Source organism: Cheilinus undulatus, linkage group 24, assembly GCF_018320785.1.
Source record: "Cheilinus undulatus linkage group 24, ASM1832078v1, whole genome shotgun sequence".
In the NCBI taxonomy this organism is placed as follows: Eukaryota; Metazoa; Chordata; class Actinopteri; order Labriformes; family Labridae; genus Cheilinus; species Cheilinus undulatus.
The window spans coordinates 18100124-18126281 of NC_054888.1; the positions used below are offsets into that span (position 1 = coordinate 18100124).

Sequence of the window (26158 nt, forward strand, 5' to 3'; positions counted from 1 at the left end):
TTTAAAGGAAAAAGAATGGAGAATTTTGCCTCCCTGCAACAGGGTGGGAAATTAGCACCTGCCACCAACCAAATGCTGGTACTTTCTAGTGGTGTCAGGTGAATTTTCTTAACTTACCAGCCACTGGGGCAGGTGAATCAACATAGCCTAAATAAACAGAGTGAAACCCCTTATTTCCGCTTGTTCCTACTGACTTTATGAGCAAAGGTAAGCAGACCTACACTCTGAACCTCACCTCCTCCTCCCTGTGTCAGAGCTGCTGTCAAATGTTTACAGACAGCTGTGTCCTATCAGAGTACTTCTCCACTGCAACGTGTAAATCTGCTAAAGGTGTTTGACCAATGTCTTGCTTGTTCCAAGTCCAATAAAAGTAAGCAGAGCCTAAATTTTGGAAGAAAATGCACAAAAAATAGTAAATAATAGTAAGTCAAAAAACATATAATGCAGGAAAATGCCCATGAATTAACAGTACCCCTGTAGGGAATACAGCAAATGTTTGCATGGCTAACTAAAGGGAAAAAATGGTTGAAAAACGGTTACTCTTGCAACATAGCCTATTAACTTGCATACGATAAGCCTTGATTTTTATATTTGAGCCCATTAAATATTGCTGTTTGAGAATCCTCCAGCTACAGTGGCAGGCAGATGAAAAAGTGAAATTCCAACCCTGCCATGCAAAGCATTTTGGGAACATGTTTTAACGTCTTTCCCCCCTCTTTATGTGAAATTAAATACCAAACAGAAATGTTGGTTTACAGTTTAAAGTCCCTGTAAAGTAAAATCCAAACTTTGTGTCTTAAAACACGAGGTATGTTGGAATAAGGTTGATGAATTTTACATTTAGACCGTCAGAAAATTGTACTCCTCTTTCCTGGCCTGGTTTAATTTAAGCAGGGAGGCCATGATATCACTGGTCTTGATGGAGAATAACCCCGCCCCCCTCACACCACAACAATGTAAAATCACTGGCCGGTTTATCTCAGTGCAGTCTTTTATTAGCTGATGTCGCTGCCTTTATTGTAAGTTAACAGCCATGCTGCATGCTGTTTTTGTTTATTGTGAGGTAAATTTCCCAAATCTTTCAGCCACAGTAGCCTACGGGTCATTGAAAGTATAACAGGAAGATTTGTACCAGAAAACAGTAAATTTAACCCCCAACTTCTGTCTCCTGCTCTGGCACAGCGCCAGGCAGCTACGCTCTGATCAGCGTTGTTTGTTTTTTTCAATCTGAGTGGATCGTATTTCTCGTGGGCGTGGCTTTGGCTCATCCAACAGACACGCCCACATCATCCTTGAGCAGATTTTACGGTCTCATTTTTCGTGATTTTGAAGCTTAATTTGATAAACTTAGCAATGTTTTTCATGACTGAATCTTGGCCTAGTGGTTCATAACATAGTGCCCTGTCATGCAACACACCCGAAATAAATATATTTTTATTACTTTACAGGGACTTAAATAACTACTCCTCATGGAGTTCAGCTTTTATTAAAAAGACTTCTCAATTCAATAAAAGCAAGTAAGCAACAGAGGAGGACGGAGCACTATCCCCTGACTTGGAAAGCCACCGCTTTCTCACTGACCGATCAAAATCAAGCAGGGTTGGGACGTATGATATCAGCTTCTTCAACAGCAATTTTTGAGGAAATAATGATTTGACTCGTCTTTCGAAGGCAGTGTCAATCTCGTGGACTAAAACTATGACTGAAAATGTTCGCAAACAGCCCTTTTTTCCTAGAGAAAGATGAGACTAAAGGCTCATTTATGCTGTATGTGCGCATTGAATAGGTCCGTGCGTTATGAACTTTCTGGTGTCATTGCCCTCATACTGCTGTGCGTCTATGCGGTGCTGCGACACTAACTTTGCTTCCCTTATTTTAAGAAAGCATCCACTTAACTTCAATTTTTTAAACAATTAGGCTTATTGAACAGTCGATTAACTAAGAATTGCCCAGTTAGTGTGAATCGATGCTAAATCTGTTAGCTCAATAATGCAAATTCCATGAGGTGTTAGCATCAAGCTAACAAACTTATAAGTATATTCTGTCCAACTGTTATGCGTCTGAATTTTCTTTGAGTAACTGCCAGTGTTTCAGAGTATTCTCTATGAAATCTCTAGCATTTAATAATGAATATAAAAGTAGAAATTTCAGCCATTTTTATCTTCTAACTTCTTCAAAGATTAACATTTGACCATTCTTATGTTCACATCTGCAATGTATTGATATTTGAAACTGACTTAAGGGCCACATGTGGCCCCTGAGTTGTCCACACTTAATTTAAAACTAATGCAACTGGGAAAAAGGAAGTGCATGCAAGGATTAAATCACAATAATACCTCTAGATTGATGAGAAATAAATGAAAAGAATCATATATTGATCCTCTTTATGATTCCCTATAGACACTGATATTATAGATGCATAAATGCAATAATCTCAGAGACAGCATTGCAGCAATAGCGTGTCATAAACACACTATAAGTCCCTGCAGATATTCAAGAGGTCTAAACACAAAATAGCACAGAGGTTAAGGTCACAGAGAATCCCTGCAGGATTATTATAGGAGGTAAAACACAATATGCTCTGTGTAAACTCGCCCTCTGACGGTATGACAGTGATTTTCTGCTCCCCGTGTCCCCTCCTTGTCCACGTCTTAACCGGCTTGTAGTCCTCCCGCAGGGTCAGAGAGGGCGCCTCAGCAGCCAGCCGGTTCTGGACGATTGAGGGGAGGAGGCGGAGGAAGAGATGGAGATGGAGGAAGGGGACGCAGAGGGGGAAGGGCCCATGGTGGTCAGAGAGGGGACGAGCGGTCACGGCCTCCAGCAGGACGACAACAGTGGCACGACTACCACGACCACAACCACCAACCTCTTGGCTTCTGTTAAAGAGCAGGTAAGAGGATGAGGAGGCTGTGGTCACACCCATGCTGCTGTCCCTGTTTGTATCATCACCTCTTGTTTTATACTCACCTCTGTACACTTTTACTTTAGTTTATATCTGAGCTCATATCTAATCTTCCCTCCATGAGGATATAACCCATCTAACTCCTCTTCAAATGGTCAAAAATTGACAAGTAAATCACACAAATATAACAAGGAATAGTATTGAAAAGCAGCTGTTTCATGTATTTCCAAATGGCCTCGAGCCACAAACAGATTATGGAACAATGGGTCCCTGGACATTAATATAAAAGTCCTTAGACATAAAAACGAGAAGCTGTAACTAAAGAAGGCAGAGAATACATTGGCACTGTTTGATGTTTGCATCTTTTTATAGGAATTTTAATCCTGTTGTAGTAATTTTTTTTTTACCTCTGTGGTGGTTTTGTATCACTTTGTTGGCTTTTTTTCCCCACTGCTAGCCAGTTGGAGTCTTACTGTAGCTGGTTTGCATCCCTTCACAGTCAGTGCGATCTCTTTGTGGCTATTTTACATCCTATTATGACTGTTTTGCACATTTTCTTCGTAGCGTTTGTCCTTTTTATAGTGCTTTTGGTTCTCCTTATATAGATTTTGCATCCCTCTGTGGTCATACATATTCACTTGTGGCAGTTTTTTTAATCATATTTTGCATCGTTTAGTTACAATTTTGCATTCTAATGAAGATGTTTGCATCATTTGGTAATTTTAGTATCGATTTTTCACTACTTAGTGGTCATTTTTGTTACTTTTTCATCATTTAGCCTTGTTGCGGCTACTTTTGTGCATCTGTGCTGGTGATGGCCGAGGTTGGAGGCGTTATGTTGTCAGGTTGTCTTTCCGAATTGCCCGTCTGTCCGTCTATCTTGTCCATTGTTGTGAGCACAGTGTCTCAAGAGCTCTTTGAGGGCTTTTCTTCAAACATTGCACAACTTTCCACTCTTGCTCAAGGATGAAGTCATTCGATTTTGGAGGTCAAAGGTCAAGGTCATTTGGCCTCATGTTTATCTCTTCGTTGCAGGCGCATTATCTCGTGAATTATTTGAGGATTTTTCTTCAGACTTTGTCACTCTGACTTACTGATGAACATGGGATTTTTACGCCACATACAGAAATATGTAAGAATGCTGGGGCCACTTTCATGTACTGTACCTTGAGGATATTAAAGTGAGTAAATCCAGTCTAAGTAGGTTAAGATATTTTTAGTAATTGAGTTTGCTCTCATGGCTAGTTAGTGGCTGGCAAGGCAAACAGGTAATCAATTTAAGGATTTTCCGAAGGCCAATCAGATTTCAGGGGAACCTGGTTGGCCCTGGCCACCACTGGCTCCGCCCCCAGAACGCTATTGGTACTGCTATTTGTTGGGGTACTCAATTAGGTAGTTCTAAATGAAGATATCAATATTACTTTGGTAGCCAATATGTTTATCATTCATGTGCCATCTTAAGTTAATCACAAATTTTAAAAACATCAATAAATTCTACTTGTCAAAATGTTTGTTTACAGCATTAACATGCTGAAAGTAAGAAGTACAATAGAGTCAGGCAAAAGCTTCATTGTCAAATGTGGGCCATGTTTCATTTAATTTTCAAAACTGATTGCAGGCCAAAAAAAAGTTGAAGGCGGGCTGCATTTGGCCCCTTGGGCCATAGTTTGGACACCCCTGCCTTAAATCGAACATCAAGGGCACTGGGTGTCATGTTTATTCCTGGTCTGTGAACGTGTTGGGTGGTGAGTCAGGAGTGGGGGTTGGGTTAATCCTACATCAGTTGTAATCGAGGTAAAAAGTTAAATTAATCATGATTCTGGTTGTCATTTTGCATCCTGTAGTTCCATTATTTCATGCCTCTTTGTAACAATTTTGCATCCTTGTACACTTTTTGTCTCTGTCTTTTCAATTTCTGGAGTAACTCTAAATCCTGTGATGTCAATTTTACATCTTTTGGCTGTTTTAGGTTTGTATCTCTTTAAGGTATTTAATTTCTATTAGAAATCTGTCTCCTTTGGATCAATTTTGACTTGTTTTAGTGGTCTTACAGTGAAGTTTGGCATTATTTTGTGGTCAGTTTGCATCCAAATGAATTTGCTTTGCACCTTTTGATTCTTGTTGTTGCTTTAAGCATCTCTTGGTGGTAATTTATACCCGTTAAAGTCATTTTGTGTTGCCATTCTGTGGTTACTTTGCATGTTTCAGATCTCTCTGTGGTCATTTTTTCTTTTTCTCTTCTCTGTTTTGCATTTCTGTGAAGAAGTTTTGCACAACTTTGGAGTCATTTTGCTTCTCCTGTTGTAAATTAGCATTTGTTTTTAACAATTTTGCAACTCACTGTGACAATTTTGTCTCCTTTTAAGTCATGCAATTTTGTGTATTTGTTTTCAGTGGTCATTGTATCTCTCTTCATGACTATTTTGCATCCCTTTGTGATTTATCTGAACCACTTTTATTTCTCATTGCTTGTTTTGCATTATTTCATTGTCATTTTTCACCATCTTTGTGTTTTTTGTATCTATTTCTGTTACATTTGGCCTTTTTTTAATCTTCTCTGATCAGTTTTGTATTAAACTGGTTGATTTGCTTTCTTTAAGGAGGATATTTCATCTTTTTTTGGTGGTCATTTTGGATCCTTTTGAGTCAGGCTGCACTTCTTCAGTGTCATTTTGCACCTACCTTACAATTGCTCTGCACATAGCCTCTGGTCCAGGCATTTTTATCAGCCTTTTTAATAAATCCTGCAGTCCTAACAAGCCAACTCTTGCCTGCTACAGAGGGGAGCATCAACCGTCTGGCGCCGCCCCTGCTCACAGAAGAAATGAAGTCTGTGATTCACCCAAATTTACCGAGCAAATCCAGAGGATTATCTCCAGATGACACTGAAACGTAATGGGTCTCCGTGCTGAGCGTTCCAAATTTACATTTAAAATTCTATTAAAACTGTCGTTAATAATTTACTCATCAGGGACTTTTAATCTCCAAAAAATGGGATGGAAATCAGCATCAAAGAAACACACTGAGGGACACATTTTTTGACAGGTTTCATGCAGGAGTATGTTTATTTGATGACTCATTTGCACTGGACATATTTTAGATCTGAATATTTATGTGAACTGACAGGCAGGGATGTTAACTTTTGCTATTGACACATAAAAACATCAGATCTGTGGTGCATATTAATGGAGGAAATATAAAATCAAAGCGACTTGCAGCTGCAGCGTAAAATCAGCCCCCTTCTCTCCGTCTGTCTCTCATCCCCGCTGTTATTTTTATGCTCCTGTCTATCCCGTCAACATGGGAGCCTGTCTGTTCTCCTGCTCTTAATTATGCCTGGACCGTGGCCATGTTCTCAACTTATTCCCTGGGTGTGTGACTCTGAATTCGGCACACTGCTATTTAAAGGCTTATGATGTCCAAGAAAAGGGAATCTGCTCTTACTTTTAATCTGCAATTTTCCTCGGAGCGAGCAGACAGAAATGTTGATGTGAAGTTTAGGATGTTTTGGCTGCAGTGATGAGGCTTTGATATTCTTTTAACACAGCGGGGGCCGGTTTGTAACCCTTCGATGGTACTTAACGTCTAAAGAAGCTCTGCTTCCTGGTGGAAACCTGCTCATTTCACACATGGAAACCCATTCTCCTGCAGATTTGAAGTTTTGTTGGCTCATTTCTGCAAGAATATATGTGCGATGCTTTCATGAGGACAGCTTTCAGTCACAACAGAGCACTTCAGCCCATGTTTTGAAAATAAACAGTTGCATAATTCACAGTTATGATGCCACAGTAATTAACAGTAATGGATGCTGAACCAGTTAAGGGTCATTATGTCTGAAACTGTTATTACTGCTAAAAACTCCTTGCATCTGGATTATATAGCTGAAGCCTGACTGCTGTATCAGTCTGTAGACATTTTCAGGCCTATTACAGATATTTTTGATTTGTTTTTATGTCATAATTTGGATGAATACTTAAACAAACACCATTGTCTCTGAATGTTTTACTGAGGAAATAATGATTTCAGTGATTCAGAAATGTTTTTTCTCACAATAACAATTCTCTTAGTACTTTAAAAAGTTGATCAGTCGCTAGTTTATACAAGAATTGCCTCATAGGGAAGCTTCAATTGATTGTGCAGGATTGGTACACTGGAATGAATGCTTCAAGTCTCTGATCACCAAAACGGATCACCTGTGGTTCATTTGTAGGTGTCTGCAGCTGAAAGAGGCTCAAGCACATCAGTATTGTGAATTAAATTGAACTAAAATGCGGCACCTAAGCCACATAGACCGTTTCATCTCTCCTTTGCATGGACATATTCCATGTTCTTCTGGGAAAGCTCCCTTGGAAAGCGTTTGGGAAGGGCAGGAATTTACTTTTATGACAGACCAATCAGAGCAACAAGACAAAATGACATGTGCATGCGCTTCTCTTGAGGTGACAGGTCCCCGCTGCCTGGTCCCGGATCCGAGTGCTCTTGAGCCTGAAGTCCGGTTTGTTTTGATCGGTGTGAATACAAACGAACCGCACCTGGGCCCACTTGGGAGATGGTCTCAGGTGCGGTTCAAGTGGACTCTGACACGGTGCGGATGAGATGTGAATGCAGCCGTACCCGGATACAGGATAGAGTTTCATACCGTACGACGTCTTAAAAACTAAGCCTCTTTCCCCGGCGCGGCAATTAGCCAACATTTTTCCTCAATAAAAGGTAGAAATCATGAGACACAAGTCAATGAACATGACTCACGAGTTTGACTCAGTAAGATGAGATGCAAAGGTTATAAAAGTCTCTGCTGTATCCACACAGTGCGAGCTCATTCAGTCCTCTGAGCTGCACGTAGATGTGTAGATGTGAAGAACGACTTTGCTGGCATCTTAGTAAGTGATTTTAAAAACTTCCATGCTGGTAGGATGGACTTTTTTTCCAGGTTAAAACATAAACAATCTTCGCTCAGGTCCTGCCCTGAGTGGTTGCCATGGTCAGACTAAGTACACATGCAAGGGGGCCTGGCGTGGGTGTGAAAGCAAGCCAGCAAGGGGAAGGGGGAGGAATCCTGTGAAAGCACGCTTAGTTCTTTTTTTAAACAGAAAATGTACTCCAGTTCTGATTAAACTGCCACTTTCCTACAGCTAGATCCATGCTAGTAGCAACCACAGCAGCAGAAAATCCCACTGTAATGATTGCAAAACCATGCCGAAGCAGGCAGAGAGAAGGTGAAAACATCTTTTCCATCATGAAAAGCTTTTAGTGATGTTTTTACTCTCTATTTCAAACAGAAATGTGGTCTAGTTCTGATAAAAGTGCTGCTATGTTGTAGCTACGTCCAAGCTAATCACCGCACTGGAGGCAGCCATTGCAATCGTCTTGTACAACCAAAGCCCGCCCATAGCTACCGCCTCGTTATCCTTATTTAACGCTGATTGGTCTGAGCAGTATTCGGTGAAGCACAAACCTTGTGGACCTGAGATTTGCCTGATGACAGACATGGAGTCTGGCAAATTCGTCTACTTTGCAAGGTTAGAACCTTTCACCATCAACTTGTCTACTGCTGCTGCTGGTCAGTCATCCTCTACTCAAAGCAGCCGTGGTAAAATACCCCAGATTTTGTTGCAAGACCCAAGTTAGTAAAGCTACAGTGGTAAAAAAAAAAAAAAATCTGCATTTCTTTGCATCAATCACTGTTTTGATTTTTCAAGAAGCAATAATCGGGCCCTAAAATTTTTTTGTTGTGGTACAAATTTGCCAAAATTTTTGATACTTTCAATACCAACTGTTTTGAAATAGTGCTAAATCCATTGAGACATAACTGTATTGAAACAAAAGCGTCTCAGCACTGTCATGGACATGTGGCAGTTTCAATTGAAAAAGAAATCCGATGTATGTAAGCATTTCGGTTTCCTGGTGTCAAGACATGAGAAAGGAGTAAAGGTGACAGACACAGTGAGACATCTATAAACGAATTTTTGTAGCTACTTTGAATGGTAGATCCGTGCATTGAAGGGTTATATCAAGGACGTCTGGTCTTTCTTTAGATTCCCAGAGATGTTTGGCCTCTCATGGAAAAATCCTCTCCACTACTGATTGACTGGCGGGGAGTCTAATGCATCCCTTCACCTCTGCGAGGTTGCTGAGGTCACATTTTGGCTGTAAATCCACCTGACTGTCATACGAGAGCCGTTAGAGTGACACAAGTCAAGGCTTGAATGGGCTTTAAAGCGCTTTATAATCCTGCAGGGGCAATCCGAGCACAGGATAAACAACCTTCACAGGGACAGCCTTGTGTCCTTACAGTTAAGTTGCATACTGTAGAAACACAATATCCTCTGTCTGATCGCTACCAGGGAAAGAAAGCTCGCCCTGAAAATAATGCCTCTCAATAAAATGTTACCTGCATCTAGAGTGTGTTGAAAGCAGTTTTATTAGCTACTATCAAGGCTCAAAAGAAAAGTAAGTTAAAAGTAGGGATGTGTTTTAATTTAGCAGCTGGTTTAGGGGTTGGTCAGTCTACTTAGCTCTGTAGTTCACAGGGACCTCCTATAGGTGGCAGTGTAACCTGATAAAAGAAGGACAAAATCATCCTTACTCAGTCAACAACATGCATTTACTTCTTTAGTTCAGCAGAGCAGTAAAAACCTCTAAAGGAGCAATACAAGTATCTTACAGCAAGGAAAACAGTAACAAAATGTTAATTTTGTAACAGAGCATTATGTCTGCTTGTTTAGTCAGTTAACTAGCTTTTATCCTGCAGATTTGAATGTTGGATTTATAAAGCTTTGCAATAAATCATGCAGGTCGTGATCAGCTGACAGCCAGCTGATTCCAATTATCGACTCCCTAGGCCAGTGCATTTAATTACTTCTCACTAATCCCGCTTGCATTCATGATGATGCACCACATTGCTGCTAGCAAAGGTGAACCTCCTCCACCCCATCCACCTCCTTTATAGCATAAAGCTTGTCATTAATGTATCTATCCATGGTTTCTAGCCATGTGCTTCCTGGAAAGTCAAAGCATGTTGCTTGACTAACGCAGGGAGCATCTTTTGAGCAGTGTCGTCTTAACCAAGTAAAACTGCATATCCATTTTGCAATAAATGGAGGATGACTGACTGCAGTAGCAGCAGAGAAATCTCTTTTCAAACCTGAAGGCGATGTGCTTTATGCTTTTATCAGCCTTTATGTTACACTACACCAGTGTTAATTTTGTCAGATATTTTTAATTTTAGTCTTAGTTTTAGTCTTTAAATGAAATGCATTTTAGTTGTAGTCACGTTTTAGTCATTTCTACCCTTTTTAGTTTTAGTCCATTTATTTTCTTGCCTAAATCTGGTACCAAGTCATGGTAGTGTGGTCTCTGCACCCTGACAAACCTGGGGTCCCTGCTTTCTACAGCTGAGAGGCAGAATTGGTATAGATTCATTGTTTTTGCCAGATTTACCTACAGTGGAGAAATATCACAGATTTTGAATGTCTGACGAAAATTACATTACATTTTAGTCTAGTTTTAGTCATCTTGATGAAAATGAAACTTACTTTTTGTCAGTTTTAGTCATCACAGATCTATTTTTGTTAGTGTTAGTCTAGTTTTTGTCATGGAAAAAAAGGCTGTCGAACATTTTTAGTCATAGTTTTAGTCAACGAAATTAACACTGCATTACACAGCACATGCAGTACTTCTCTCAGCTGCTGACACCAGCGTATTAACCACAGATGATTGGATTGATCACTATCACTAACGAGAGACAGGAAACATGGGCATAGAGTCTGGGGGGGAAGACATGCATCAAACAGCACAGAGACTGGGAATCAATCCTGGACCAGTGCATCCTCCACACACGGGTGCCAGCTCCACCAAGTGAGCCAAACTGGTGCCAAGTCATGTATTTTTTAATGAAAATCAGCTGATAATGACTGGTTCCCAGTCTGACTCTTGCTTATAAGCAAACTGGAAATTCCAGATTTAAACAGTGCTGCTATTTGTGCACATTTTCAAACCTCCCTGTCACAAGGGACAAACAAATGAAGAAGTGTTGCCAATTATTCTGTAGTGAGTCTATGTAAATATTTGCATCTTGATGAGGAATATGTAGGCGATGGACACATTTTTGTATCAGAACCACTCTGGTTTGTAATCCAAGTAATATTTTTCAATCAACTTTGAGCATCCCATTGTACCATGCAGGAAACTGTCCACAGAGAGAGCTAAATATGTGGGAGGCAATTGCTGCATCACAATCCCTGAAGTCATCAGTCATTCTCTGATGATTATTCTAGTCATCTTTATTTTTGTAGCTAACAGTCCTCTTGGACTTAACATTTTTCCACTTCAGTTCTTTCATCTGCAGATTGTAAACAATGACCAGTGCTTGCAAACAAAAGTCTTCATCTGGATCCTTTCTCTCATATCTGGATGTCATCAGAAGCCTCTAGAAATTGGCAGAAGGCCCCAAAATATTTGCTAAAACATCGCCAGACCAGAGCCGCCGTTGTGTTCCCAGATTGCAATGAAGCAAAAAACAACAGAGCCAGGTTCTCGTTTGTTTGTCCAGAAAGCACTGAGGTAAATGTAGTGACTGGGCCGAGGCTGGCTGCAGAATTTGAGTAATAAGCAAACTATCTTTGACTTGGATATCGGAAGCTGCAGCCAACAGTCAATACTGGCTTATTTATTTTTATCATTACTGTTATCTTTGCTTAGGTTGTCAGAATACCCATTACTTTGACCTTTTGCAGTACCATGTGTTTTCAAATGAAACAGTCAGTCTTATCGCAGTGATATTTAAAAGCACTAAGACATCTAAAACCATCTATTTCATGAGACGTATCTTGGAGAAGGCAGACCCAGAATGCTTTAGGAGGAGCTGGAAAACGTCACTGGGGAGAATAATGTCCGGGATGACTTGCTTAGTCTGCTGCCAGAATTTTATGATGCTGAGATAAGGACTGATTCCATCATCATTCCCACATCAGCCAATCTGATGTTGCCATCATGTTGTCATGTTATATAAGCATCCAGATTCTTAGGACTTTTATATTTGACTGTCTCCTGACGGAAAAGGGACTAGAAAGACGGTGGAAACTAAAAATCCTGAGAGAAATCAAACCACATTTCATGTTTCATTTTATTTTTATTTTTTAGTTTATTATCCCAGCCTAGAACAGCACACATTCCTGCCGATCCTGTGCTTACAAGGAAAGCCTGAAGCAGGTAGAGAAGCAGCAAAAACCCCAGAGCAGAGCAGGCATCAATGACAACATAATGACATTGATTAAGTCATAAGCAGGATAAAGGAGGAGCTGGGGTGGAGGAGGGTTGCAAAATTGCAGAAGCAACTGTAAAGAGAGGCATGCCAGAGAAGCTTAGAAAAGGCAGCATTAGTGTGATTAGCCAGTCGCGGAATTACAGGCAAATCAGCTGGCCTCAATTATATGGCAGTGCTTGACTCCATGGCCTGCCTGAACTAATGCTTTAGGCTCAATTTGTTTGATAACGACAAGCCAGTGATTTCTGGTCCACATGCGTTACTCTACTTTGGGAACCACCATGTTTATGTATCATGTGTGCAGCCTTTAGTCACACAAAAACATCATTTTAATACTTGCACACATCTTCTAATAATGCAAGCATTTTCTGTTACTCATCCGTCCAATCTGACAATTTTTTCTGTCTCTTTGGGGTCTGGTGGTAGCAGGCTAAGCAGGTCAATCCAAACATCTCTCTCCCCAGCGATACTTTCCAGCTCTTACATGGGGATTTTGAGGCATTCCCAGGCTATATAATCCCTCCAACAAGTCCTGAGTCTACCCCGGGGTCTTCCACAAGTTGGACACGCCCGGAAGACCTCCACAGGGAGGCGAACAGGAGGCATCCTGATCAGATGCCTGAACCACCTCAACAGGCTCCTTTCGAGATCCCTGCGGATGTCTGAGCTTCTCACCTTACCTCTAAGGCCGAGCCCCCTGAGGATTCCCCTTGTATCTGCAATCTCATTCGTTTAGTCATCACCTAAAAATCCTGAAAATTGAGAGCTTCGCCTTCCAGCTCAGCTCAGTTCAATACAACATCTCGTGAACCAGACCTCAAGATACTTGGAAGTCTCTCATTTGGAACGAAGACACCCTCCCCGGAGCAATCTTTTCGGTTTGCCCATGATTATCAAACATACATATTAACCAGGATGTGGTTAAATGATAAAGTTAGCTCCATTGTAATGGTAGCTGTTGGGTTAATAAACATTGTTTGAGCATGAAATGTGGTCTGATCTCTCTGTGGATTCTCAGTACCCATCATCTTTATATTTACCTTTTGGCTGGGAACAATGAAATAAAAAACGTTGTCAGAATCTTAACTTTTATACAACCAATGACTGGTATTGTAACAGTTCAACATGACATTATGGAAATTTGATATATTGCAGCTGAACTTCTGCACTATGTCAAAAATTGCACAAGTATGTTGGAAACATTTTGGTATGGAAATGTTGCAAACATGCTTGTGCAGTGTAGACAGTTTGCAGGAGATTTTCCACCACTTTTAGGAAGATTTTTAGGGCTTTTTGCCTCTATTTGGACAGGAAAGATAGGGAGAGAGTGAGCAAGACATGCACCAAGTAGCTCTGGGATCGAGTTGGAACCTGTGACCAATGCAGAGCCCTTGCCTTTGACAGATATTTTTAATAGTTGAACCAAGAAATTTCCAAATATTGGATGCCTAGGGCTTGTATTTTTCCCATTGTTTTGAAACAGGTTTTCAGTATCAACAGATTCTTACTTGTTAGATATACCTGTATAAGTTGTTTTAGTCACTTTGCATTAAAAAACTTGCAGCTGCAGATAGTTTTTTGTAATCTTCAGATTAATCATTCTGATCTTGTTGGTTATATTTTTAGAAAAGATACCTGGAGGTCATGAGCTAGACTGTGCTTCTGAAAAATGGGGGTGGATTTTGTTTATAAGACAGCGATAGATGGACTATTAAGCATTTAAAAACAGTCTTTAACATAGAGCTAGACTGCCATTCTGAACTTTGAGTTTGCAGATAGCAAACATGTTATCTTGTCACTTGTCTCAGACTATTGAACAGGCTGCGACTGGAAAATATAATCAAGTTGCTTTACAGTTCTCCGTGTTGAGATTCATGCTGCAGCGCTGCTGAAGCGACAAATCTACCGCCTGCAGTTCCTCCGCAGAAATGTCAAATTAGACGTGCTAAATGGAGCACATCAGTTATTGCCTTCTATTGTGTTCGGGGGCCTGATGCTTTTTCACTTTGCCCTCATTTAGCCCATTAAAAGTTGGAGAGTGATAGACGTGAGCAGGGAAATACCGAGGCATGGGGAGGAGAGGGGAAACATAAAACCGATGCTGTGTCAGCGCTCGGTTTAATTTTGTCACTTGGAGAGCAAACACACAGAGATTGATTCCATGTTGAGACAACAGCCTGCAGCGAAGATGCTGCGAATTGAAATATGAGTCGGATGTTGCAGCTATTTGCATCGTTGTGTGGATTCAAGAGTGAAAAATGTCTCTGGTATTAGATCTAAACAGTTCACAGCGCTGTCACAATATGCATCAGAAGTGTGCATGCACAGTTTGTTTGTTGCTTTTATCAGAATTAATATTTATCTTGACCTAGAGCCTCAAGAATGACACTTCAAATGAAAACTAGAAGCCTGGAGGTCATGTTTCCTCTTGTTCATCTAAAACATCTATCAAGGAAACACTTTACTCTTTAGAGAATGCTTATTTGATTCTGCAGACAGACAGATGTGAGATTTATTCCACTCTTGAACCTAACCACCCCAACCCCACTATTTCAAAACACACATGCTGTTACCTTCCTTTCATGTGCACTGACAAAGTCCAGAGATATTACAGGATGTTATGCAAGTTTTTTAAGGTAGGTCACAATTCCAAGCCTTGACCCCTGAGTCCTCACCAAAGCCTGATGCTAACACATACATGCTACATTGCATTAAAAGACGGACAACCTATGGACTTAAATTGTCATAAAGTTGGAGTCAATAATAGCAAAATCTGTGAAGAAAGAAGTAGCAACTGTGCTAAAACGGTTGAAAGCAAAAGTTGCTGCACAAGGTGGGACTATTTTGGACCTAGAGCGTTCGGCTAGCAAACACAGCAATCAGCTTACTAGCATGGAAGCTAATATAACTGAGTTCTCTGTTATGGGAGGCTCAATTAAGGTGGGATAGTATTCGACTAGTGGGACTACCTGAGGGATCCAAGGGTTCCCGACCTACAAATTTTAACTTTTGCAAGACTTGTTGAAACTCGAGACTAAGCTAGGTTTAGGATGGAATGCAAATCTGACTTTGCTAGTGTATACAGCCTGTTATTTGCTAACTGTTAGCATTTGGAGTGAATGAATATGTAATCAGTTATTGTCATTATGTCTACAGTCTGTGGCTAAATGGCTCCATTTTAACTGCTAATCTATCAAATGCTAGTTGAACATTTCCATCCTAATGAAAGTTTGCTGTCTTAATTCCTTGTGACATTTATAATTTTTTTTTGGGGGGGGGGGTTTCGTGCATTTATTAGATAGAGGAGGACAGTGAATAGACTCCAAAAGAGGGAAGAGAGTGGGTAGAGACATGCGGGAAGTGCTACAGACCAGATTTGAGCCTTGGCCGCCTCGGTGCGCGCCTCAACCACTCGTGCGGGAGGTGCCACAGGCCAGATGTGAACCCAGGCCGCCCGCTTACACGGTGCGTGCCTCAACCACTCGACCACTGACACAACCCCCTTGTGACATTTATACTGATACCTTAACAGTGTGATATCACCTGTCGGCCAATCTCAAAGTTTGAATTTTTTCTGCTGTTGTTTCTCTGGCGAAAGCAACCAATCAGGGCCAACCAAACATCAGCAAGAGACATGATAGTTATCTGCCAGTTTAGAAAGGCAACAAATAGTCCTCTGTGGCCCAAATAATGAAAACAGGGTGTTTGCACTCCTAAAACGGGATTCATGGGAATTTTATGCACTGGAATACCACTTGTGCACAAAATGTGAATTGGTATTAGTATGGTTTGTTCAAGGTTTTTTTTTTTTTTTTTTTTTAAGGTTTATTTTGGGCATTTTTGTGCCTTTATTTGATAGAGGAGGATGGTGGATAGGGTTGGAAACAGGGACAAGAGCAGGGGACCACCTGCGCCCCAAGGTTTGTTCAAGTTTTTATATATTTCCTCCTTACAGACAAAGCCTGGAGGAGCTAAATGCAGATATCAGAAGTCTTGGTCGTTGTTAAACTGTGTGTGATTTGTATGAAGTTCTATGAGATTTATTTTTGTTCTTTTACTTGGTCTTTCAACGTTTGATTCATTCATCTGAATTCCTGTAGCACACATAGTCTGATAGCTGAGGTTGTCCTGAAAAAATATGTCTACAACTTGATTGTTCACCTGAAAAAATAACAAAGGAATCCTAGCAGGGATCACTGCATAGCAGGCAGGCCCTCCAAGGTCAACATTGTCGTGTAAACAAGAAAAGACACAGGTTACAAAAAGTTGAATAACTTTTTTACTCTTCATCCTGCCATTGTGCCATTCTAATGACACTATCCATGCTTTTGTGGCCCTTACAAAGGCTTTTCTAGCAAGGCTGGAACTCCTGAGACTTTCCTGGATCTTTAAAGTTTAAATCCACACTAGTAAAGTTGATATTAAAACTATTTTTTTTAATCAATTTGAATCCATTTTGGATGGATTCTGCAGCTAGCTTAGCATGCTATCGACCATATTGTTTTGTCACATAGGCTGTGACAATCATGCTTTGTCAACTGTGCACATCTTTACTCAGATCCTTCAGGAGATGACCTGAATAGCTCATAATGGAGAGAAAGAGAGACAGAGAGCCTGTGACATGTCCTTCTGTGTCACTGCAGACAGGAACTACTTTGTATAATGGCACAAATAGAGCCAATGCAAAGAAGTGCAAGGAATTTTTGTAAATATGTGAATATTTTTAAGACTTTTTTGTCACAGAATGATTTTTTTTTTTTTCACTTTTTGGTCCCAAAGAGTTGGAAGCACAAGCTTGGGTAAAAAAAAAGTCTTCGTTGTCATCATTATATGTGTCACTCATAAAAATCTTTGAGTTTTAATCTCTGTTTAGCATTTCTTCTTGTCTTAATAGTCCCAGAACTTTTAATTTCAAATTCAAGCGAGACTGCTGTAGCAGACACATTCTTAAAGCCCAGGTTGTCCTGAAAAAAGGATGTTTAGAGCTTGAATTTGCAGCACAGGGTTGATGTTTCACAAGCATTTTAAGACAAATAGTCCAGGTGAGACAAAATGGTAAAAAATAACAAATGGCTTAGAGGGTTAAAATTCTGGTGTTATGGCAGCCTGATTGCTACCACCATGAAAAATGGGAAGAAATCAGACAGACAGATGTTTGAATTTTATTAAATACTGAGCTTTAGACTCAAATCTGGTGAGCAGACTCCTTCTGAATAATCTCTACCAATCTCTTCTAAGTCTTTTAAATCATTATTAAACTCTTAGGCACTTTTGTCAAAATGTTTCCATGACTTTCTTTTTGAAAAAGCACTAGAAATCCTTTACCAACACCACACAATTGGAAGAAGTTAACGCTTTTTTATTCACACATGCCGTTATCTGATTTTTGCAGGAACTGATCAAAGCTGCAAATGTTTAGATTATTAAAAAACTAAACCACCTAGTCTGCTGAAAACATCCCAGTCTCCTCTTCCTCCCTGCACACATTTCTCTCTGTGATTCAGTTCTGACATATTTAATATCTTTGGTTACTTGCCTACAATGTGAATTAAAGCTCTCATGGTTGGTACAATTCTTGGCTGCACAGCATTAGCTCGCATTTACGGCCCAAACAATCGCTTCAGCGTGGGCGAGCAGGTCAATAAAGCACAATAACATCAGACTAATTCCCCCATAGGTCTGCTTTTTATCCTGTTAGGGAAAACAAAGCAAGTTTATGTTTCACTATGTCCAAAATACTGAGGAATTATTCTGCCAAGCCGATATCAGACATTCATTTGAGGACTTGTTTGCTTCCCCGAGGCCGTCATGAGCAGACTGTTGCTGTGCGGGGCAGCTCCCAGGTGTGCGAGCAGCATCCCAGAGTATGAGTGTGACGCATGGAGCTGCTGAAAAAGAACATGCCTGCTCAGCGAAATGCCTTCCCAGGGTGGAGAGGAGCTCGATAAAACAACAACAACTGGGCCAAGTCAGCCCTCTACACGCTTGGATTGATTTCAGCGACGAGGACAAGGAGCTACACGCTAAACATCCAAGCAAATTAACCAAATAGCAAAGCTTGATTTTGATTTTTTTGATGTCGCTGTGTGGCTTTGTTTCTGTAGCAATTTTCTCCGCAGGGTCCCCGTTTGAATCTGAGGGGTTAAACCTGCTCCCTCAATCCAGTTATGTCTTCCCCTCAGTGCTTCCCTGATCATATCTGAGGCACAAAACTGGATTTCTCTGCCTGATCTGTGATGTATTTGTGGAAAAACAGACCGATGATAGCCTTTTTTTTGTGGCCTTTTTTGCTGAATCCAAATCGCTGATTCCCAAGGTTGCATTCTAGGTTAACAGCCTTAAATGAAGTCTTTCTGATGGAAGATAAAGCCGATTTTCTCTTTATCCATTGTGCGAGGAAAATCACCCTCAGATGCTGTTTTAGATCACATAATTCTTTGTGTTTCCAGGGGTTATTTACTCTCCACCTGCCTCTTCTACTTAGCCACTTCCACTGTCTACCAGAATGCCTCATGACAGCCCTCAAAGAGCTAACACGACTTGTTGCTTCCCATTAAAGGTGGGTGTTTGGGCGTTTAAAGAGACTTGAAGTGTTTTAATCCATCTGTGGGTCAGAAGTGTAGGCGTAGAGAGCAGAAGAGACGGATAAACACAAGCGGATGTACGGCGTTCTGGTCAGATGAGGCTGTTGTGGGTGTAGTAGCTCGTATATCTGCTTTTTGCTGTGATGATTTGTCTTTTTATCATTGTTGTATGTCAGAGAAAAATGGAGCTACAGGAAATAAAAAAGGACACGCAACTAATCAGAGGCATCCATACTATCTTTGAGTATTTCAGGTCACTATGATATAAATACCATCCGTTAAGAAGGATTTCTGCGTGGTAATCACAACTTTTCATGTGAATTTTACAACTGTTGGTGCAGGCACTAGCTTACAACTTCCTCAATCACAACAACTTCCCTGTTTGCTAACAGTCACAGCATTAAAAAGGCCCAAAATCTGGCAGTGGTGAAAAGGCACAGACTAAAGAGATGCTGTTGAGCTTGACCTTGGCTAAATTTGTGCGAACTGTGAGTTTTTTACATAGAGTGGCAGCCCAATCCTTAACAACTGTTTTGAACATTTTTGCAGTGAAAATACACCAATAATGCAGCATAACTTTTTAATTCTACTATCAATCATCACCAAACTTCACAGGGAAGTTGATCCAGAATACCTTCATACATCAATATCATTACTTTGTTACAGCGCCCCCTTCTGGCAGTGAAACTTTACCGCCTCTGATTTTTTTACATTTTCCCTTTAAATATTCACCCCCACACACCTTTCAGCCTAGGCTTATGGTTTTTGGTCTGCATATGGTTCATCACAAGGCCAACAAAAAAGTCTCTTGGACCCATGCCAAAACCCCAGCAGGAAGTCTGTGAGCTTTATCTCTATTTCAAAATAAAACATTTTTGATGGTGCCAGTTGATTTTAACCTATTATAACTTTACTATAAAATATTCTGTGATCTTCTGCTCTTTCCTGCAAGGCAACAGTCACACTTGACAAGCACATGCAAACATTTCATCATAGCGCCTTCTACTGGCAACAGGAAGTGACACAAATGGGTCCTTCCTCTTGTGCTGAACCCAGGCGTGTCCAAACTTTTTCCACGAAGGGCCACGTCCAGAAAAATAAAGGAATGGTGGGGTCACTTTGCTATACTGCACCTTGAGGTTATAAAAGTTAGTACAACCAATCTGATAGGTCAAGATAAGCTTTAGATAAGATTAGTGATGGGTAAGGTAGATGACTAATAATGGCTGACAAGGTAAATTAACTTGAGGATTTTTGGGCGGCCGATCAGATTTCAAGAGCCTTGGTTATCTGTAATGCCATTGGTGATATTGTTTGCTGCTGTAAGCAATCAGGGCATTATAAATGAAGATGCAGTTATTATTATGGTTATTATTGTCTAAATCTGATTTGTTAAAAAACATTAATAAATTCTTCTTGTCAAAATGTTTGTTTACAGAAATACTGTAGTAGCACTGCCTTGTGCTAGAACTAGGAAGAACAAAAAAATTAATCGTTAAATTGTTGGCCATATTTTACTTTTATTCTAGGATTTGCTGCGGGCCAATCAATAAGGCATCGTGGGCCACATTTGGTCCCCGGGCCATAGTTTGGACACCGCTGGCTTAACCTATTAAGCTCTGATTTGATAGAAAAGCCTTTATTATTGGCCACAACCCAGATAGGTTTTGATGACGGATGTCTAACTGGTAATGTCGAACATTTCAATGTCTCGCCAAATTGACAGGAAGTAAGTGCAACACTCATACCAAACACCTAATTGCCTCTCAATTTCATATTTAGGATCAAGGTTAATGTCATTGTTTTGTTGTAGCACCCCTACTGGCAACAGGAAGTAACACAATTGGGCAGTTTCCTTATTGGCGAGCAATTTGTTATCTTGCCATTTCACAGGAAGTCACTGTAACTCTTATATGAAACTTCTGATTTGCATCAAATCTCATATGTATGATTAGGGGCTTCCCCCTATAGATTATATATATTATTATAAAATTTTTCATTATATTATAAATGTGTAATACACATTTTTGCAAATGCACCACCTACTGCAAGCAAGCAGAAGCATCTCTTAGATAAACTGCTACATTCTTTCTAATTTTAACTGAAAAAAACAGTGGTTGTGACATATCGACATACGCCAGGGTGTGAGGAGAATAATTTAAGTTTGCTAAATATGGCCTGAGGTTCAGTTAGCTTTAGCTCTAACAGTGGGTAGAAATATCCATCAAAGGGACACTTTTTGCTCTCAGACTGAGGCCGACTCAGAGCCTGCACCTTTTCACCTTACTTCAGTAGAGAGGTTGAGCCAGGACTTTATAATACGAGCACTTTTTTCACCTCTGCATTAAAAGCCATGCTGAAGAAGTTCCCCGCTGTATCAGGCATGTCTCATTATGTCACGGACAGTATGTTGGGCCAGATATTCGTGAAAGTGTGAGTAATGCTTCTTCAAGCAGCAAAATGGGCTTGAGAAATGTTAAGCTGCCCTTTTTTTAACAAAGTCTTTACGGGTGAATTCTCCCTTTAAGACGGCGAGTTACAGCCAGAGCGGCAATGTGTCGCAGCGGCAGAACTAGGCCGAACATTTCACGGATATCACAGATGCGGTCTGGATAAAGTGAACTGCCGGGCTATGATTAGACACGGCAGAAAAGGGAGAAAGACGCAGAGGTCTGCGGTTGGTGTCACTTGATAAGAGAGAGAAACACTTTGTGACGGCACACAATACGCAGAGGAGAAAAGCCTGGTAGCCCCCAGCTGGTACAAGACATCGCCTGGCACGGCTCAGCGTCGGCCTGGCAGGGTGAGCCGCGTCTACAGAAATCATGAGGTGACTGGTGCGGGGCAAGACGTGGCTCTGTTTGTCCCTCCAGGCCTACCGTAACATGGCGAAGCTGAAACAAGGAGAGCTGTGTGTTTGTGTGCCGTCTCTGGGCTGCTCTGAGGTGATGTAAGGAGATGTCAGGGAGAGTCAGCAGCTACGCTGAGACTGTATGCAGCACGTTTAGACACCGTGGGTTTTGAATGGCTCACAGCTGTGTCTTTTTAAGTGGTGAATGCATCAATAATTCATCTCACATTCACTGCATACTTCAGATGATGTCTCATCGACTTTCTCTGACTTGAAATACACCTTAAATCTCTCTCTTCATTTGATCTAACTTTTTTGTGCTTTTCTCTCTCTTAGATCGTCTCATCCAACAGTGTTGTATTTCTTTCTTCTGTCTTCTGTTCTAAAGGGACAGCTCAAAGCCTTACTTGTGCAACGCTCTTTGTTAAATGGGATTTTTTTTGTCCAACTTTTTGTGTGGTGGATTAAAACCCGCCTCAGCTTCACTTCTTTCTCTCTAGGATGATCTGAAGTAAGTTTGAGACAGCGTTTTCAATCTGGTGACCGCCATGGGATGGCTAATGAAGGTGGCTTCAGTAACCCAATGTCACTCACGCGAGGCAATCTGTACCATGCATAAATACATTTCAGCCCCATAGTCCAGTTTGTTCGACCTCTGTGAGTGCTCCATACCGCCCTCAGGCATCGCACACTTCTTTGCCCCTGGCATGGATGAAAGAGATGTACTTTGGTGTACAATCATGTGATCCCAAATGTCAAACCCTGTACAAACCCTACACTTAACTATGATTTTAACAACTTTAACTGATTTATGGTGTGGAGTCAATCAGTATCACAAATTACCCTGTCCTACAGACCTCCTAGCTTTGTCTTTGTCTGATGAAGGGTGACAGGAGTCTTGGGGAGTCTTGTACTGAGCTCCAGAAAAGGTCCAGAAAAGTGGCAAAAATTGGTACAGAGGAAAAGGAGGTGTAAAGGGGCAAAAAAATGGGTTAAAATGGAAAATTAATGGAAAAGCAGGTGAGAGGGATTTAAAAAGTAGCAGAAATGGGTTGAAAGTGGCAAAAAGTTTCAGAAAGGTTGGTGAAAGGGCAAAAATAGGTTAAAAAATCCAAAAATGTCCAGAAATGTTAGTAGAAGGGGACAAATGGGTGAAAAAGGTGGTGAAAAAGAAGCAAGAATGGGCTAAAAGTTCCAGAAAAGGTTGGGAATGAGGAAAAATGTGTGGGAAAGGCAGTGAAAAGGATTATAAAAGTAGCAGAAATTGGTCTAAAGTTGCAAAAATTGTTCAAGATGCAAAATCTTGCCAATGGGGAAGTCAAATAGGCAGAAAATTTTAAAAAATGGGCCAGAAGTGGCAAAAAGGGGCAGAAATGGTGGTGGAATTGGAGGAATGGTTAAAAGTAGCAAAAAAATGTGTAAAAATTTAAAAAATGGGTGGAAAGGGTGGTGAAAAGGGATTTTAAAAGTAGCAGAAATGGGTCAAAGTGCCAAAAAAGGGGCAGAAATGGTGATGGAATGGGAGAATTCGGTTGAAAAGTAGTACAAATTGGTTAAAAGTCGCAATAATGTGGATAACAGGGGCAAAAAAAGGGTTGGAAGTGGTAAAAAGGGGCAGAAATGATGTTGAAATCACAAAATATTGGTTTAAAGTGACAAAAATGTGTTAAAAATGGAAAAATGGGTGGAAATGTGGTGAAAGGGGATTTTTAAAAGCAGCAGAAATGGGTTCAAAGTGGCAATCATGCATTTCAAAGTGACAAAAATGTGGATAACAGGCAAAAAAGACAGAAAATGACAAAAATGGAGTTACACTGGCAAAAATGTGTTTAGTGGAAAAATGAGCAGAAAAAAGAATGAATTGGGGTTCAATTGTGGCTTGTGTTGTAAAGTGGCTAAAAATATTTTGTAAACAGATAGAAAATAGTGTAAAACTGATGAAAAGTGAAAAGCAAAATGGAGGGGAAAAGTGGTTAAAAAGTGGTACAAATAAATAATTTGCATTTACTGGTTTAGTCAGGGTCCAAGCCAAAATCTGTGGGCAGGTCTGCTCCCACTGATGGTTTATTTTAGCATAACCATGACTAGAACAGTTTAAATGTAATGAATAATTCATAGATTCCTTTAAATACACCTTTTTGTCTAAATGAAATGAATTTTCTTTGTGCTTTAAACCTCTTTGCTATTTCAAAATGATACTGGGTATTTTGGGAATTCCTCTCAGAGGCATATGAGCCCCGGCAGTGGACAAAAACACTCAGATAAATTCAGTAGAATCTTATTTTGGATATGCAGACCAGACAGATCTGAGGGTGTTTGTGTGTGGGGAGAGAGCGGTGGAGCAGCAGCAGGTCAGCACATCTGGAACCTTCCGCTGCAGTCAGCGTCATCTTTTGTTATTGTATTGATTCAGAGCCACCTGGCAGCAGAATTACAGGCTCTATGTTTAATGATGACTATTGAAAAAATATCAACTTCTCAGAGGTTTAGAGGAAAATAAACCCCACAGCTTTTTTACTGCCCTCGGTTTCTGTTTTATGAATATTGCTCACTTGGCATGTTTTTGGAGCTGCTGCCTCTGAGGCACATCAGCCTGATAAGTGGACAAACATCGCTCCTATTAAGTCTGAGTAATTGCTCCAGAAAAATCAACACTTATTAACTCTGCAAAACTAGTTTTGTGTACCCAGCTTCCTCACGGGGTTCATTAAAGTTTCATACAATCAGAGCTGCTGTTATAGTTATTATAGGCCTCTTTCTATACTGTACAGAGGCTGCATATGTTCCTATACTCAGAAAGTTTGGATTTTATGAGTTCAGTTTAATGTCAGAAACAGACTCATGGTCTTCGAAATCAGGCCAGCTTACTTTGTTTTCCTTCGAGTGCAGGCTTCCCCAGTCCATCGTGGATGAGACGTAAATAAACATCCAGCATGATGAGACTTTTGAATAAATCACCCGTCTGACTAAATAGACGGTCAAGGTTATGTTATTCAAAGGGACAGACGTGACCTAAATACAAAAAGCTTTTATACAGAGATATAAACACGCTGAAATATGTCGTTTCTACAACATTGTAATTTCAGGGACTTTTCTTCTATTATACTGAAGATAAAAAAAGGTACATAGTGAAATAAATGTACCATTTTCTATGCAATTTAACATGTGTTTGAATTGTATTTTATTAGTACACATTCACCTTCTCACATTCATTTATGATAGATGTTCAAAGACTGTCAAAGTGCATGTTTGGGCCAAAGATTCAGGCTGAAATAAGGCGTAGATGTGGCGAGTAAGCTGCCTGGCAGGCCCCATCAGGCACGAAGGATTAGCACAACCCCGGTCATACTCTGGATGTCCTTGCATATTACCAGGGGAATTGGAAAATAATCTATTGAAAAAATAAACAAAATGCACACCTTAATGGGATGGATGTGGCGAGTAAGCATGGCTGAGGGCAGTGGTTCCCAGCCTTTCTCCTTTGAGCCCCCCCATACTTGCATCTAAGAATGTTTTCGAGGCCTGCCCAGGACAGATGTGCAAAAAGAAGGGATACATTGTGGTAAAATATCAACATTCATTTAAATTCTTTTATCTTGTATGAATTATTCAGAGGTGTTTTATCATGACTTTAGTCGGAGTATGCAAATCTTCCGCCTCCGAGCAGGGACGACCTTGTGCGCCCCCTGAAATCTCTGGCACCCCCCTAAGGGGGGCCTAGGGTACCGTCTAGTTGGGTCGTGGGGTAACCTCAAGGCCTTGCTGTACTGTAGATGTCCCAATGGCCTGTAATCTGCCGGCGTCTCAGGGGGTTGAAAAGTCTGGACAAAAGAGATGCCGTTGAGCTTGACCTTGGCTGCCAAGTGGCACATGTGTCCAGCCTGACTCCTGCTTCTTTTAACTTCAGAAATGAACGATTTTACTGAAAATTTTTTGTAAGTGACAAATTATGTAGCTCAGTCTCGTCACATAAAAACAGATGATTTCCTAAGTTAGAATTAGCAACAAGCAATGCTTTTCTGTCAGCCCATTAATGGTAATTTCCATTACGCTTTTGCATGGAGTTAACACGCAGATGTACATCCAATTCCATCTGTAAAAATCTTTGAATTTTCTTTGAAGTAGGTTAAAATGATAATCTATTTGAAATGCACACCTCTTACTTACAATAACTGATGTATTGGCTAGTAATACACAGTCAATTTACCTGAGAAATTTTACTCAAATTGAATACAATTTTACTAACATTCGGTTCAAGTCTATTCAGAGTAAAATTCACTCTGCTGGCCCAAGGGCCCACACTGGACACTTGGTGTGTACTAATAGAGTTTGAACCCCCAGTCTCCTGTAACAAGACAGATGTAAACTGAGTTATCCAGCTGATATATGAGTTTATGAGCAAGATAAGTTGCAGGTGCAGTGCAATGTGTTGCCCTCATTATAGTAAACTTGGCTCATAAGTACAGTAAGAGCATGGTGTTTCCAGCATTTCCTGCTGTCTGGCCTCATATAAACTCGTCTTATAATCTCTATGACATATATATTTTACTGCTAAA

At 40.5% G+C, this 26158-nt stretch overlaps 1 protein-coding gene across 4 annotated transcripts in view; it reads left to right on the forward strand.

Moving 5' to 3' along the window:
• Window positions 1-2743: 2743 nt before the first annotated feature.
• LOC121506470 (plakophilin-4-like) overlaps window positions 2744-26158 on the forward strand; it is an 85654-nt gene continuing 62239 nt past the window's right edge. For all 4 annotated transcript variants that reach the window (XM_041782295.1, XM_041782296.1, XM_041782298.1 and 1 more), the window contains exon 1: window positions 2744-2890. In XM_041782295.1, the coding sequence (XP_041638229.1) occupies window positions 2744-2890 (147 nt within the window). The remainder of the gene's footprint in view (window positions 2891-26158) is intronic.